Source organism: Apteryx mantelli, chromosome 14 (assembly GCF_036417845.1).
Source record: "Apteryx mantelli isolate bAptMan1 chromosome 14, bAptMan1.hap1, whole genome shotgun sequence".
Lineage (NCBI taxonomy): Eukaryota > Metazoa > Chordata > Aves > Apterygiformes > Apterygidae > Apteryx > Apteryx mantelli.
Window position 1 is genome coordinate 20946127 of NC_089991.1, and position 15043 is coordinate 20961169.

The 15043-nt window shown below is 41.9% G+C and overlaps 2 protein-coding genes across 2 annotated transcripts in view; one reads left to right on the top strand and one right to left on the bottom strand.

Annotated features, from left to right (window-relative positions):
- Positions 1-15043, top strand: part of CTNNA1 (catenin alpha 1) — a 119979-nt gene that overhangs the window by 49688 nt on the left and 55248 nt on the right. The gene's annotated exons all lie outside the window — the stretch shown is intronic.
- LRRTM2 (leucine rich repeat transmembrane neuronal 2) lies at positions 10303-11797 on the bottom strand. Its single transcript, XM_067304877.1, has 2 exons — positions 10625-11797; positions 10303-10452 (listed from the first exon to the last, which is right to left on the bottom strand). Exons 1-2 carry the CDS (start codon positions 11795-11797, stop codon positions 10303-10305), a joined length of 1323 nt encoding a protein of 440 aa, XP_067160978.1.

Sequence of the window (15043 nt, forward strand, 5' to 3'; positions counted from 1 at the left end):
TTTATGGGGTGCTCTCAGACAGCTGTTAGTCTTGCCAAAGTCCTGGACTAGTCCTGAGCTGTGTTAAGGTAAGGTATTGAACACATTCGCTTTCCAGACCTCCCTATAATATTAATGCTTTTGTGCATGCATCGGAAGTGCATAGAAACGTCTCTGCTTTTCTTGTGTTTTCTGGTGCTCTGGCTCCTGCGAGGTAGAGTATTCCTCTGAAGCGTGGGAGCAGTGCTTAAGAGCTTTGAATTCTTTCCATAAACACTTCTCAAATTTGGAACAAAGTGGTGTTTTTCTCCAAGTTCCAGATTTGTCAACAAATGCCTAAATTGTAAAATAATCCCAAACTTGGAGTGGAAGAGACATTGCAACTTGTTTGGCAATTTTCAGTGCTGAAAGAATGTGCAAGTTGCAGCATGTGATTTGTGGATATCTGAATTGCATTAAGTCCCGATTTCGCTGTTATATTACATTTTGCGGTGGACAATATGGATGTTAAATTATTTTAGCTGAGGATAGCAAACATCCCTCATCCAAAAGACTGATGTATTTTAGCTGGTCTAAAATGGAGACTTGCTCCCCACTTATAAGCAGACTAATATAACTGACAAAAGTTTGTTTCATATACAACATTTATAATGTGTTACTTATAAGTAGTATAAGGAACAAATTGTTGATCTTTACTTTTTTGTATATTTTGTAAATTAAATGATATTCCTGCATCTCCAGTAGAGACACCTGTATATTCCCATGAATGATTATCGGAAACAGCGTTTTCCGTACAGGGATGTGTATAGGCATGGCAAACAGTGTGAGCCAATGATGTATCCGGCTAGAAGAGTATTCCAGTGGCTGCCAGGCAGCCGTTTCAATAGCTTTTTAGTGCCCAAACCCAATACTCGTTTGTTATTCTTGATATGGCAAGCATATACTAGAAGGTGCCTTGGCTTCAGCTGTACTGGAGGGCTTCAGAGAACTGCAGGCGGTCCCCATGCCACCTTCTGCTGCGCCTGTGACGCTAGGCTGGGCTCAAGCCCAAGGGGCAGATGACCCTCTGCTCTCCTTTTGGGTCATAGGAAACTGGAGTCTGTACCTGGAAAAGTCGATAGTAAGACCCTGCAGAAATACCTGGAGTTGGAAAATCTGACCTAGAGGATATATAGACTTCTTTTGAAAGCAAACTGTCACTAGGTATTGGAGTAACTTGTCAAAGGTATCTGTTATTATTTGTTCCGCTCAGGAGTGCGGAGTCATGTTAGAGGTGTAATATCTGCCAAAGCTTACAGTGTTTTCTCAGTAGTCCAACCTAATCAAAGGTCTAACCTTAACCTCTTTGAAGTTCCTGGTGTCTTAGGACTGGATGCTAATTGCGGGGAGAAGGCACCTGTCATGTAGTTGATGCTCCCTTATTTCAAAGTTTCACAGCTGCCATACTGCTGATGGATGTCCCTGGGCTGAACTGGTCATCTACAGAGAGGTATATAAACTAGAGGCGTTTTTCTTCCTGTCTAGCCTGTGGCTTTTAAATTCTTAACCATCTGAACCCTGAAGATGCACTTGGTATCCATACGGCTTCCAGCTGTCTGTAGGAGTTATGAGTTAGCAAACTCTTGCCTGCCTAGGCTCGGTCTCTTCATCCATTGCCTGGTATGGCTTACCAATGTCTGCCGCTTCCCCTAGGTAATGAACTTGCAGTCCTACCTGTGCAGCTAAGTTTCTAGGTGTTTCCATCTTCAGAACTATCTGGAAAGATGAGGAGGAATCCCATAACATTTAAATTATTCAACCAGAATTTCAACTGCGGAGTAAATCTTATGTCTCTGTAGACCTTGCCACAGCAGATGTTGCTGCCCATTTGGGGATGGTTTGCTTCAGGGTGGGTTAGATCAGGAAGTTGTTCTGCATCTTTGCTGAAGCATGTCCTCTTATCCTAAGGACAGTATAGACTATGCTTTACTACCTCTCTGTTCTTTAAATGAAGGGTATATGGTTTGACATGGGGCTTGCCAAACGGCCCACTATGTGGTTTTCCCGAAAGATTCCTTCGTTCCTGGCACATATCCTTTGATAGGTGCATACCGAAGAGGCGCCTGGTGCGAGTCCCTTCTGGAGTTGACTTGCAGTTTGTTTAGCTAAACTTTGACTCACTCAGAGCAGAGATTGCTAACAAAACTGCCAGAAATGTCTTTAATGGAGGAGATTGCCTACGTGTTTTCCATAGCTAACTATTATGTGATGCCCTTAGTGACAGAAACTCATTAATATTCTGTGTCCTTTTCCATGTTCTCCCTATTAACAGATTGTGTCATTATTAGCTTTAGTAAGGGCTCTATTAATTTTACAGTTTTTCTTCTCTGAAAGATTAAAAACTTAAGGTTGTGTCAGGGTTGAAGGAATCTCTTTGAGAGCAGAAATTCGTAGTCCCAGTTATCCAGTGTATGGCTTTTGAAGCAGAGGTTCTGGATATGTGATGGATTATTTAGGAGTTTGTTACAGGAAAGAGAGCAAGTACGTCATAATAAAATACTGTAGGGTCGAGCTGGATTTCATGTTCTTCTCGATATTTTTAGTTCTATGCAATCATGAAAGTAAATGCTGCTTTTTGCAATAAGCTTTTCTAGGGCCTTTTGTACACTTAAAGGATATTTCAAGAATTTTGCAGCCATACAGTTGAGAAGTATCTTGGAAAAAATCTTTCTATTTGAAATGCATTTCCTGTATCTAATGCTGTCTTTAATCTCATGTGGTCTAGCAAAACCTGTTCTCCAATTAAATATGTAGTAAGGCTGTTCTGTTTGGTAAAAGATTGTATGTTTAAACAGCAGAAGTCCTTGCTGCTCTTGTATTTTAAAATTAAAAATTCAGCTGTAGCACTGCTTTTAGATTCAGAGCCATTAGAATGGATTTTTCAGATTTATTCTCCTGATTAGAATACAGAAAATTAATTGCTTTTGACTGTAAAGAGTTATGACCCATTCATTATTTAAGAACCTTCTTGATGGATGAACCTTTTTTCTACTTCCAGAGTTTTTTTGCGAGATAAGGCTGCTTTTTAAACTGGTATAGAGCATAATGTGCGTATATCAAATAGTGAATGTTCTGCACCTTTTTTATGGGTGCAAGAAATAAAAAGCTCTCTTGCTCTCTGCCTAGGTTTGCCTAAGGATTGCAAATACAAGTAGTAGAGCCTGCTGAGAGAAAACAGGGGTACCTCACCTGAGCTTCATTTAAAATAATAAAATATTTCATTTTTGTTTAAAAGGAGGATTTATTAGAGTTCCTTAAACTTCCTGGTAGTAGAGAACACTTCCAGCACATGCACAAGCCAAACTAAGGAGATGTTTGGGTGTCGTTTGGGGAAGAAGACCATATGCTTAACTCAAGGAGGATGGCCAAAGACCCCCTCTGATCGCTGTTCGGCTCCTAGCTGTTGTTCTTGTGCTGCCAGTTCAGTTCTCAAATGAAAAAGTTTATATTTCTTAGACCTTATCGATTAAAAACGGCAGAACAACTAACATAGCATTTTGGTTACCTTTAATCCCAGAAACGTTTGCCGAATGCCCTCAGTAGCCCAACCTCTTTAGTCATTCATGGCAAAAATAAATATGAAGTTTGGTGAATGATTCAATTGTAGTCATTAAGTCTCTCCTGTTTCATGGAATAAATCCCCAAATACATGGTTCATGATGTCAAATATGGCAGAGATTTAAGACATTACAGTATAATTGTTTTCCTAGTATCTGCTGTCCAATTAAGAGTTTTATTACCAATAATGATTTCATAGCAACTCTTTTTTTTTTTGAAGAACAGATTAAAATAAATATTAACTGTAAGATTTCATGGTGAATGAACACTTGGACTGAATTTTGTCCCTTAGCCTGTATACTTACGAGACGATCAGCACTTTCCCAAATGTACTTCAATTTTCAATTCATTTGTGTAGTCTTTTCTGGTCAAATTCTCAAGTCTGTCTGTCTAGTGTTGTAGTTGTCTTAACATTGCCTAGTTCCAAAAGTATGTTGCTAGTGATGTTGATGTTTTCTTGTTACTAACTGGACTTAAAGGATTTGCATAGTATTTTCAGAATATCATTTTTTTCCTCTTATGTGTCTTACCTTTTGCTTGTGAAAACAAAACTGTGTTTGGATTTTTAAAGAGATGCTTTTTTATCTTAAAATTACCCTGTTTTAAAGTTTGTCTAAAAGAGATTTATCATGTATTTCTTTGAAGTATTAGAAGGATTTGAGGAACAGTTAGCCAGCTGGCATTTAAAACCCAGGAGAACGTGTTTTAACTAAAACTTTTGCAAAAAAGTATGTGCAGCGAAAGCTTAGCTCCTGAAACTATTTTAGCTGGCTGTTCAGATGGGTGTAATCATCTCAGGACATCCTGAAACCTATTCTTTTTTCAGTTATCAGCCTGTATCAAGCCTTTCGGACTGTGTCTGGGAACATGCCACCTGTCTAAATCAAACTTCTTTCTCATGTCATTAAAGCACAGTGACTTTGATCGTTACATTTATTCAGGGATGTATTTCTCTGACGTTTTCTAGTTGGTTGTAATTCAAAGCCGAGGTTGTGTGTTGGTGGCCTGACATGTTTAGATGATACGGCCCATTTGTCCTTGCTGAGACCTTGGCCAGGCAGTCCTATTGGAAACGCCACGCTCCAAGCTGGTGCTGTGACCCACAGTTGGTCTAGTAGGAGACCTACGGGGGGGAACCACCGCTAGGGAGGCAGCTCTCAGGAGCCCTGCAGGTGAGGTAGCCTCTGCTTGGCCGCTGCCCAGGCCCATGGCCAGCGGACTGGAGAAGATGCTACTGGCCTTGCTCTTCCTGACGCAGGTAGCTACAAGGGTTCGGTCTGCAGAGCCAAGAGCTTGGGTTTGGTTTGGTTTCCGTTCCGTTACTACCATCTTGCTATATGAACGACTTGTGGCAGTCAAGAGGCATCCCCATCTGAGAATAATTCATGTAAAATGCTTCGTATCTTGTAGAATAATTGAAAGTGCTGTGTTTGGTGTGGGGACAGCAAATGGCCTGGCCCAAGCTGTGCTTTGGCTGCCTAGGTGATGTGCTTTGAGTAGTGTTGATGCACTCTTAAAATGCAGTGGGTGTAGACTGGTCCCCCTCCTTTCTTTCTTTTCTCCCCCCCCCCCTTTTTTTTTTAACCTTTGACACCTCTGTTTGAAAAAGGAGCAAGAAAGAGGCAAATTCAGTTTTACAGTATACACAATTTTAATACCAAAATTTTTATGTACACTGCACTTCATTTTACTCCATTATTTATACCCCCCCATCAGAAATTGGCTCTTTAAACATAATTTAAATACAATGAATCTAGGACTTTTCTTTTTAGTCTCTGGTTGCTAAGCTGGTAGAATAGTTCACTCACTAATGTTTTCATGATGCTAAAAAGAAAAACGGTGTTTTTTTTTTTCTTTTTTATTTCTTTTTACAAAAGATGAGTTGAAAAATAGCAGGTGGAGCTGCTTTTCAATGCCTACATCACAGGTGCGCAAGCTGTATGTTGTTTTGCCCTTAGATAGCGTGAGTTTGGCCCTGTCTGAGATGAGGTTTGATTATAGCCATCAGAGCTTCTGTTACCTTTCCCTAGATGCTTCTCGCAGGAGGGTTTTATACAAGATGTGAAATGCTGGATTTCCAGCTGACTATGAAATGGCCTTTAAACGTACTGCTAGCACGATGGCTTAAAAAGCAAGTCCTGGCACCAGTTCGGGTACAGGGGCCCCTTCGTTGGGAGGGAGAAGGACGTTGGGAGGGAGTAGCTTGCCGCTGCTGTGCAACTGCCTTTCATTTTTGCTGTTTGTTCCTTTTTAAAATTTTTTTTCTTCCCCCTGGAGAGGAGAAATACTGTGTTCCTCTCTGAAGTCTCATTTTTATGGAAAAATTCATAAGAAAGATGAAATCTAGCTTTCTGGGTAGATTTCGCAGGTCTGAACAGATGGATCTTAATAGCTATGCAGATCACAAACTCGCATCAAGTTTATTTTCATTGAAGTAGTTCAGGAATTAACTTAGGCACATTTGAAAAAAACAAAAAAAAAAACAAAAAACCCAAGCATTTAGCACAGATTTCTGGTTTAAAGCCCCTGGATGCTTTCTGTTTGCACGTGTTAGCAATGGGCTGCTGCCTTCTAAGCAGCATAACTGGGCATAAGCTCAAACACTTGGATTTGCATACAGGCTAGGTTTATCTGAGCAAAATCGGATAACTTCTACTTTGGGGAAAAGCAAAACAAAACCGGTTGAAACAGTGGCCTTAATTTTGCCGGCACCTGATAGGAAATGGGGAGTTCTGTTGCCACTGTGCAGGGGAACACTTCAGTCGGAGGCTAAACACTAATCCAGTCTACTCCCTATCGAGTAATTCTTAGCTATATGCATTTTACAAAAGATCTAACGCCAAGCGAGTAGCTACAGTGGAACCGAATATATTAATTCAGACCCGTGCCAATATGATGACTCAAAGTGAACTTTGGCTGCTGGGTTTGTATTTCGCTGAGGCGGGTGTGGGGAGGAGGAATCGGTGGAGAAGCTGGGTGGGAATTAGTGTGGCTGCATGAGGTCTCTGAGTGGGATGAGGATCTTAAGAGCAGTAGAAGAAATTCTCATTTTTAAAAGCCCCGGACCGTTTGTGTGTGATGCTGTGCCCAGAAGTGGTGAAGCACCTGTAACTCCATTTAGTATCTACAAACACAGGCTGTGCGAGACAGCTGATATTTTGGGAGAACAACTTAACCTCTTGTCATCGGTGTTCATGCTGAAACGCAATCGATTTAAACCAAATTGTCTTGGTTTGTATTCCATCCAAAAATGAATCGGAGACTGCCAAACAAGGCAATTATTAGAGTCCCCTCTTTGTATGGAAGAGTCGCTAGCAGTCGGGAACGGAAGACAGAGCAACTCTGAAAAAATTAACAGCCTCTGGTTGTGTCCTTGCATGGAGTGATGACTTAGCCTGCAGTTTAGTGTCCCTCTTCGGGGAATTCAGGTTGCCTTCACTGCCAGTGTTTGACATTCTGCAAGTTTTATGGTACCTGTTCCCCTAAATGTAATGTGTAGTGAATGCTTCGCTTACGCCCAGAAGCTGGCAACAAAGGGGCTTGGAAATGGCAGGCATAAACCGAAGATTGGCTGCATATTAGTGTATGGTACAGCTCGTCAAAGGAACATTTAACGATACGGTGCTAGGCAGGGTCTGGGGCCTTACTGCTGGGCCATCTCTAAGCCCAGCCTGTATTGCAGAACCAGTTGGAAATGGGACGCTGTGGGGAGGAGATATTGGGCGTTTGCTCTGAGACACTGGAGCAATGCTATTTGTCTGGATAAGGTTGGTACACGTGGATTAGAGTTGGGATTAGGGGATGGGACAGAGAAGAGGTTTAAATCCAGCATTGCCAATCAGCTGGAACATCTGTCTTTGCTATTGTCGGGCATAATTATAAGCTAATGAAGTTGCTTCTGTGCAGAGCTGGAACTGTTGGAAAGACTGACTCCTCAACAGGAATCTTACCACTTTGGGCAAGCTGCTGCTTCTCCCTACCCTCCTCTGTCGTGGAAGATGACCATGTTACCTTTTAAACTATTTTACAGTGAGAGCTTCTGCTGAGTAGCAAGGACAAATGGGGAAATCCTTCTCACAAAGGTGGTTGAGGACCTCAGAGTTCAGTTTTGACATCTGATGGTTGGTGCCAGTATAGCAAAATTATTTGCCTGCCAGTGCCAGCATAATTAATGAGTTCAGCTGTAACTTTGCCTCTGCTGTTACCCACAGTTCTACATGAAAATTGTTCCCCAAATTAATCTGCCTCCCAGTACCCCGCCGTGTAGACCACTGTCAGTCAAATCAAGGTAAGGGGAGTGCCTGGGCAGGTGCAGGTTTTTGTCAAGGCGGTGGTCATGCCCATCTGCCGGGGAGCAGTACAAAAGCCTGGCTGCAGGGGAAGGTTGTGAGCTTCCCTCCTTGTAAGGGATGAAGCAAGTCTTTCTGCAGGCAGCTAAATACACTTAGGTGTATGTACCAATACACTGTAGTTTTCATCTTGGGTCTGGCTTTCTTGTTCACATGGGATTTAATCATTTGGAATAGTCACTCACTGTCCACTTGCCTAGCAGGATTTATTGCGTTCAGCTAAAAGTAATAGTCGTTTCATGGAATAGGTGTAAGGTGTCTTTTCATATCATGAACCATTACGGGAGTTAAAGGTTGTGTTTTGTTTTTTTTTAGGGAAAACCAGTCTTGACTGAATCTCTTCCATTAAAGTACAGAGTCACAGGGAATAAACAAGAAAATGTTTGCTTTGTAATAAGGGCACTGTATGTAAAAGTAAAGTGATGGTGGGCAAAATTAATATCTTCAAAACCAGAAATTGAAAAACCTTTATGTAAAACCTGAACAGAAGTCACACTTATCTTGCTATAATTGTCTTGGACGAATTCATTTCACAATAAAACATCAAACTGTTGTATAATTGCACCCCAAATACCTCACTAAGTGGTAATACAGATATATAAAAGCAGAGTGAAATAGCAAACAGATTTTTATGCAGTGATTTTCTGTTTGAAAAGTTTGCAGAATAGTTTGGTACAACACATAATTAGCATACTGTAATTACTGATTTGCTCAAGGTATGTCAACACTGTGAGGAATTTCTTTTCTTCATCTGTGTGTGCTGGTAACTGTTTAACACTGCAGCATTTGACACAACACATTTTTTAAATATACATACATGTACATCTATATATATATATATAAAAAAAAAATCCATCCCTCTGGTCCTTTTGACTTTGGTTAGAATGTTTATGATACTTGAACAGTTGACTTAAAAATAATGTAATCCTTTGCGGCCCCCCACCCCTGTGGCATCTTAGAACCACCGTCTCTGCATAGATCTGCAAATATTTACATATAATTTCATAGTATAGTATAAATAGCAATATGGTACTTCTAGGTAAAGAAATCAAATTACTCCTTAAGAGTGAGGGGTGTGTGTGAATATATATATATATTTATATATATTTTTTAAACAGCATACTAGTTTAGATTCTGTCCCATGTTAAGAAACAAAACATTTTTCAGTGAACTATTCTATAAATTGATTATATTATGCTATCTTATTGGAAGGTATGTATTTTCGACCTGGCAACTACCTTGAATTTTGGAAGATTGGATGCTTTCAGAAGAGTCGGACAAGTGAAAGCTTATATTACAGGGGCGATTTCTGTCTCCCGAGAAACCAGTGGGGTTAGTGCATGAAAATAGCTTCCAGGCAAGAGGAAGCTCAGCTGGGGGGAGGAGGGAGGGCAGGCAGCGGGGGACAAAGAGAGGCTTCTTCCTTCCTCCTCTCTTTTTTTAACCCTGCAATTGGTATTTGCTTTTAATTCAAAAAAAAACAAAAAACCTTGCATTCAGGGTATTTACACATGAAAAGGTGTTGGAATAATGTTTGTTCTTAACCATAAGTAATTAGCCTGAATTCATGAAAAGCATTATCCAGTCAAACCAGAGATCCAGTAAGAATTGAATACATTTAATATCTCGAATGGATCACAGTGCACTGAGCCTTCCTAAATAAATACGCTGTGCTGGCTACTTTGTAAGCATCTGGAGAGTCGTCCTGATGAACTGGTGATTGCGTGAACTGCTCCAGTCTGTATTTTTTTGTGAGCTTTAGCAAGGTACATTTAGGCAAGCCAAACTATCCTTACGGAGGGAGGAAAACTATAATAAAATAAATTCACTGGTCCCCGATGCACTTAAATCCCCTTCCTGCACCTTGGTCGCTTCTCTTTTCCTCCCCCTTTTCCTCAAGTCAAATTATCACAGAAGGAGAAGCATCCCCCAAGTCTGCCTTTAAAGTAAACTGAGCCAGCTGGAATGTTTGGGATCGGATAGCTGCAGTGGAACAAATGGGGTGTGTGTTCCCTCGCAGATCTCCCCATGGACACCTAATATCCTTTCTTTCAGCCTATTTTCATTAGAAAAAGTAGAATATGGAGACTTCGGTATAAATGTTTACACACAGTCATATAATTACATAACATGAAACATTTTACATATTGAGGTGAGCATCTCTTTAGACTTTTAAACAGTAGGAGTGCAAATTGAATGTAATCATTGCTTTTTTTAAAACACTGAAAATAGTATGGATTTATTTTTTTAAAAAACTTAAAAATACTGCACCACTCCATAAACAATGTTTCCATTAAGTAGCTTGGAAAATTAGGCTTTATGTCAACATTTGTAAAAATTAGAATCTGATGTAGGTCCCCTGCAATTTTAAAATAGGTTACTTATCTGATTTAATTTGTGATGGCATGTAGGTATTATACTTCACATTCTTTATATGGCAGTTGCTGACACTTGCATTGTCCATAGCCATTAATGATGATGAAGGGTCCTTCGTGGGTGGGTTCGTACTCATTGTACGGTCCTTGGTCTGACATATTTGCCATATGTAGCCGTGTTTGGGAGCGGAGTTGCCTGTGGTTTTGAATCATTGAGCACTGCCTAATTCTTCTTAATGTGGGAGGGCAGCATTTCCTGGAGATGAACACTATAAAAATGATAAAAAAGAAAGAAAATAATAAAGCCATTGTTCCTGTAATTACCCTTTGAGTGAAGATGGCATTGTTTGGCTCGGGGAAATGTTCTTCAGTGGTAACGACCATGCCTGCTGTAGTTGGCATTTCTTTGTCTCCCATATGGAAATTAGAAGAGCTTATTCTTTTTGTGTACTCGGTAGTTGGAACTCTGTATGTCGTAGCCATGGAGGTGACAACGGCTGATAAGTTCCAGCAAAGCTGAAAACCATAAACTGCATCTAGAATATCCTCGCCCTGGGTGTGGTCTGGGCTGTGGCAGAGGATGGAGTGCTCCCACCGACCTTGGAAGCCACTCAACCAGGTGGCTAGTGCACATATCTTTGGGCTGCATTCCCACAGATTGCCGGAGAGGCCCACTGTAGTTATGGATGTGAGTGAATTTAAGATCTTGGAGTCCAGAGTGGTTAGCTTGTTGTTATCCATTAGGAGTATTTTAAGATTAGGCATAGTTTCAAAAACTGTTAGATCGATGGCTTTGATTTCATTTCCAGTCAAATCTAGCTTTTCTAAGGTGCCCCAGGTCCACTCCATCCCACATGTCAAGTTGCTAATTTTGTTCCACTGCAAGAAGAGTGTGTGCAGGCTGCTCAGCCGGAGGAAATGAGCAAAATTAATCTTTGTCAGCTGGTTGTGCTCTAGGTGAAGTTCCCTCAGTTTGATTAATCCTGCAAATCCATTGCGAGCCAAACTTCGCAAGCGATTTGTGCTCAAATCCAGAAACTCCAAGCTACGACAGTCCCAGAAAAGGCGGACCGGGATAGTCCGCAGGGAGTTGGACCGCAAATGCAAGGTTTGTAGTTTGCGAAGGCCATAGAACAACTCCGGGTGCAGGGAGGACAACTGATTAAAAGAGAGGTCCAAATTTTGCAGGTTAAGCAGCTGGCTAAAAGTTGTGTTTGGCAAATGAAAGATTTTGTTGGAACTTAAGACTAATTCCTTAAGTTTATATAGTCCTTGAAAAGAATCTTCTCTTACTGTTGAAATTTGATTATGATCTAAGTGAAGCCAAGTAAGTTGACTGAAGCTTGCAAATTGATCCCTTTCAAGTTCAGTAATATAATTGTGCCTCAGTGACAAACCTAGAGAGCCCTTTTCAGTGGTGTTTGGCACTGAGTGAAACCCCTGAGAGTCACAGTAAAAGAGCAGCTTCTCACAGCGACATTTTGGTGGACAAGCCATGCCCAAGGCAGGCAGCATTTTTAAAACCATACTCATTGCATATAGTGCTGCCAGCATACGAGCCCCTAATGGCCACTTGAAATGTAAGCCTGCAGAATATAATTTGGGGAAACAACAAGATAGGATAGCCTTATCAGTATACTTTGAACATCACGATGGAAGATTTCACTGCAGATAACATTTCCATGCATTTTCTGAAAAGCTAATTCTAAATGCAAGAAACAACTTTATGCTAAATACAGAATACTTGGATATTATACTTAGGATGAATCTTTACCGGTATTACGGAGGATTACAGTCTCACAATCTGAAAACATTTTTCATAAGGTTCAGTGCAGAAAAATTTGCTTTAGTACCTAACTGCTGCTTTAAAACATAGCTGTTCATTCATTATACAAGATAGATAGAAATGTATAAACTTACCCATTCTTTTGAGTACATTGGAGGTTGCATTCAGTCGTAGTTTTAGACTCAACGCAGTGAGTCTGGGAAAGGCTCTAATGTACGATAGCCTTTGAATAATTTACTGGCTTTAGGGTCCTTTGATATGAGTGCAAAATTGAATCCACGGTCCTCTCTTAAAGTATTCCTTTTGAAATCGCTGGCTTGATCTCCTGTGACAGGTCTGTAATCTTTAAATCAATGCTTAATACAAGTTTTCGTCCTCTGTGACTGCTCAGCTGTTTAATTGAAGCTCCCGTTTTCGTTTTCCGCAGCTGTGGCTTCCTTTAGTCCTAACTTGTTGATGGCAGATGGGTGGCTTATTGCTGAGAGAAGCTCCTGTAGTAGCATGAGTGCGTTTACTGAAAAGCTTTTCAGGGCAGCGGTACAAGAATGGGTTTGCTTATGCGCTGCGACCACACAGGACTGTATATAGGCTGACGTCACCTGGTGACGTTCCTTTTGTTTGGGTTTTCCAGAAGCTTTGCTGTTTTAAAGCATTGTGGTGCATACTGTGATCACGTTAAAGACCACTGAGAGAGGAGGGGGGGGGGAAAATCCCCCGTAGGAGTCCTTCGTCCCCACACTTTGAGGCACAGGAATGACTTGTAACCACCCCCCGCTTCCCCCTCCCCGTCAGGTCTTTGCTGGTTTTATTCGGATGACATTAAAAGCAGCATAGAGCTGCGGTGGGAAGCGTCTTTAATGCGAGCTGCTGCCAATTTTCCGTTCGGTTTTGCTGCATAAAAGGAACTTTAAGGCACAAAGGCGACGCGGCTTGAATAGGCGAAGGCTGATTAGCACCAGCTTTTCGCGGAGGTGCGAATGAGTTGGCAGTTTAAAGCCACGCAGCCCAACCGTGTGTGCCGGGGTCCCTGCAAGAGTGCTCGAGGGAGTGCTCGGTCGGGTGACGCCGCAGGGTCGGAAAGTAGAGCCGGCCCCTTCGCGCATCCCTGAAACGGAGCACCCGGGGCTGCCGTTTGAAGCGATGAGAAATTTCTGGAAAAAAAGTAAAGCTTGCATAAGAGCACGGGAAAAATTTCATTGGACTCCAGCTTGACAGCATGCAGTTATGAAACTAGAAAATCTGTGTTTTTTTTTTCCCCCCAAACCCTTGCTTTTGTACTTACTAATTTATTCCTGGGGGCTGGAGTGTAGGAGCTGGAGCTGCGAGTTTGGCATTTACAATTGGGGCTCAGAGCAGTTGGAAGGCTTCGTTGCGGCCATATTCCCGTGCTGCCCGGAAAAAGGTGGGCATCGCTTCCGCTGGGATCTCGCGCCAGCGTGGGGCCAGGCTATGGTGCTGCTCCAGCAGGTCTCGGAGGGCAGAGCCGCGCGGAGCGAGGGTGACGCAGTGACCCTGCCAAGCGGCGTCTTGTCCTGCTGCAGCGGCGCGCCGGGCGCCCGCGCGCGCACCCTGGGTTGGGTAGGGGAGAGCGCGCTGCCCTGGCTGCTCGTCTCTGACTTTGCTTGTCCTTTTATCCGGAGCAAATGCGTTCCTACGTTTTTGTCTGTGGGCTTTTTTTTGCGTGTGTGCAGGAGGCCATTCGGTGAGGCTGCTCCGGCCTCGACTCCCATGGGAACGAGACCCGGGGCGGGGGATATTCGCTTCCTTCTTCCAGCTCCTTGAATAAGCTCATCTCTTATTTTCACTCTGAGACATGAAGCAATAATGTACTATTATAAAATGTTGTGCAACAGCGAGGTGGCATTTATGGTCTCAAGATCTGGAATGAACTGAGAAGAATAAACTGCCCCCTCCGAAGGGGGCCAAAGATGAATTGTGCCAAAAGGAGGTTTAAAACAGGCCATCTACCTTTGTGATGAGACTTTGGTCCTTCAGAGATAGTTGTGTTTAAGCTAAACTTGTTTTCTGCCTGTGTCTCCCTTCTCTCTGTCCTCCAGTTAAGTTGTAACACTGATTGCAGTACGTCATTTCTGCGGTGGATTGTCCTTTCCAGAGCAGAGCTATAACTTAAGGGAAGTACGAAGCGGCTAGTAAAGGGATGGAGAAGGTGAACAGTAGAAGAACACACTAAGAGTGCAGCTGGCTTTAATGATAAAGCAAATTAGAACATGCTAGCTAAATTTGTTGAACTGCTCTGTCATAATAAATATTTTCACATTTGCTCTAGGTCGAGAAAAATACGTGCAGATAAATCACACAAACCTATTCAAAGAGTTTCTTCATAGTCAGTATTCACTTTGCAAAAAAATTATACAAGCAAAAATCCAGCTGAAGCCGTCGGTTGCCACTTGCCTTCTGGAACTACTCTGACAACGTGCCCGTAGCTATGCTTATCATAGCAGCTAGTCTGGTACAAAATGCTGTTTTCAAGTGTTGATTCAAATTTTAGTAACTTTTATAAACAACATTGCAAGGGTGTAATTAATAAAATGAAAAAAAGCTCTAAGATCACCTGTTACTACCATCTTGTGCTCCCTCTTTACATTATCACCGGGAGTCTGGATTTAGATTTTGGGGGAATGGTTTTGTCTTTTAGCCTCGGTATCTGTTGGTAGGTTCCTCCCACCTTAAGATTGTATAATTTGGCACAGAGTTAAGAGTTAATGTTCAAACACAGCAAGTTGCTTCCTTTCCAAAGCACTGAATGCTTTGGCTCCTAACCAGAAAAGGGTAGCTACTTAGCACCTTGCCAGCCCGTTTCCTGTTTGGGAAACTGTTAACGCGAACTTTCTGGACACTTTTCTTGGCGAAACATGTTTTTTTGTGCACTAGTTGTGAAATGAGAGATCTTTCCAAAAGTATGTATCTGATTCCTTTTTAGATCTGAAACTCTGCAC

Excerpts from the sequence above, each read along its gene's own strand:
- LRRTM2 (XM_067304877.1), bottom strand. The coding sequence starts at position 11,797 with ATGGCTTGTCCACCAAAATGTCGCTGTGAGAAGCTGCTCTTTTACTGT. Across the intron at positions 10,453-10,624 it reads ATGCCATCTTCACTCAAAGG|ACCAAGGACCGTACAATGAG; the intron begins GTAATTACAGGA and ends CAAATATGTCAG.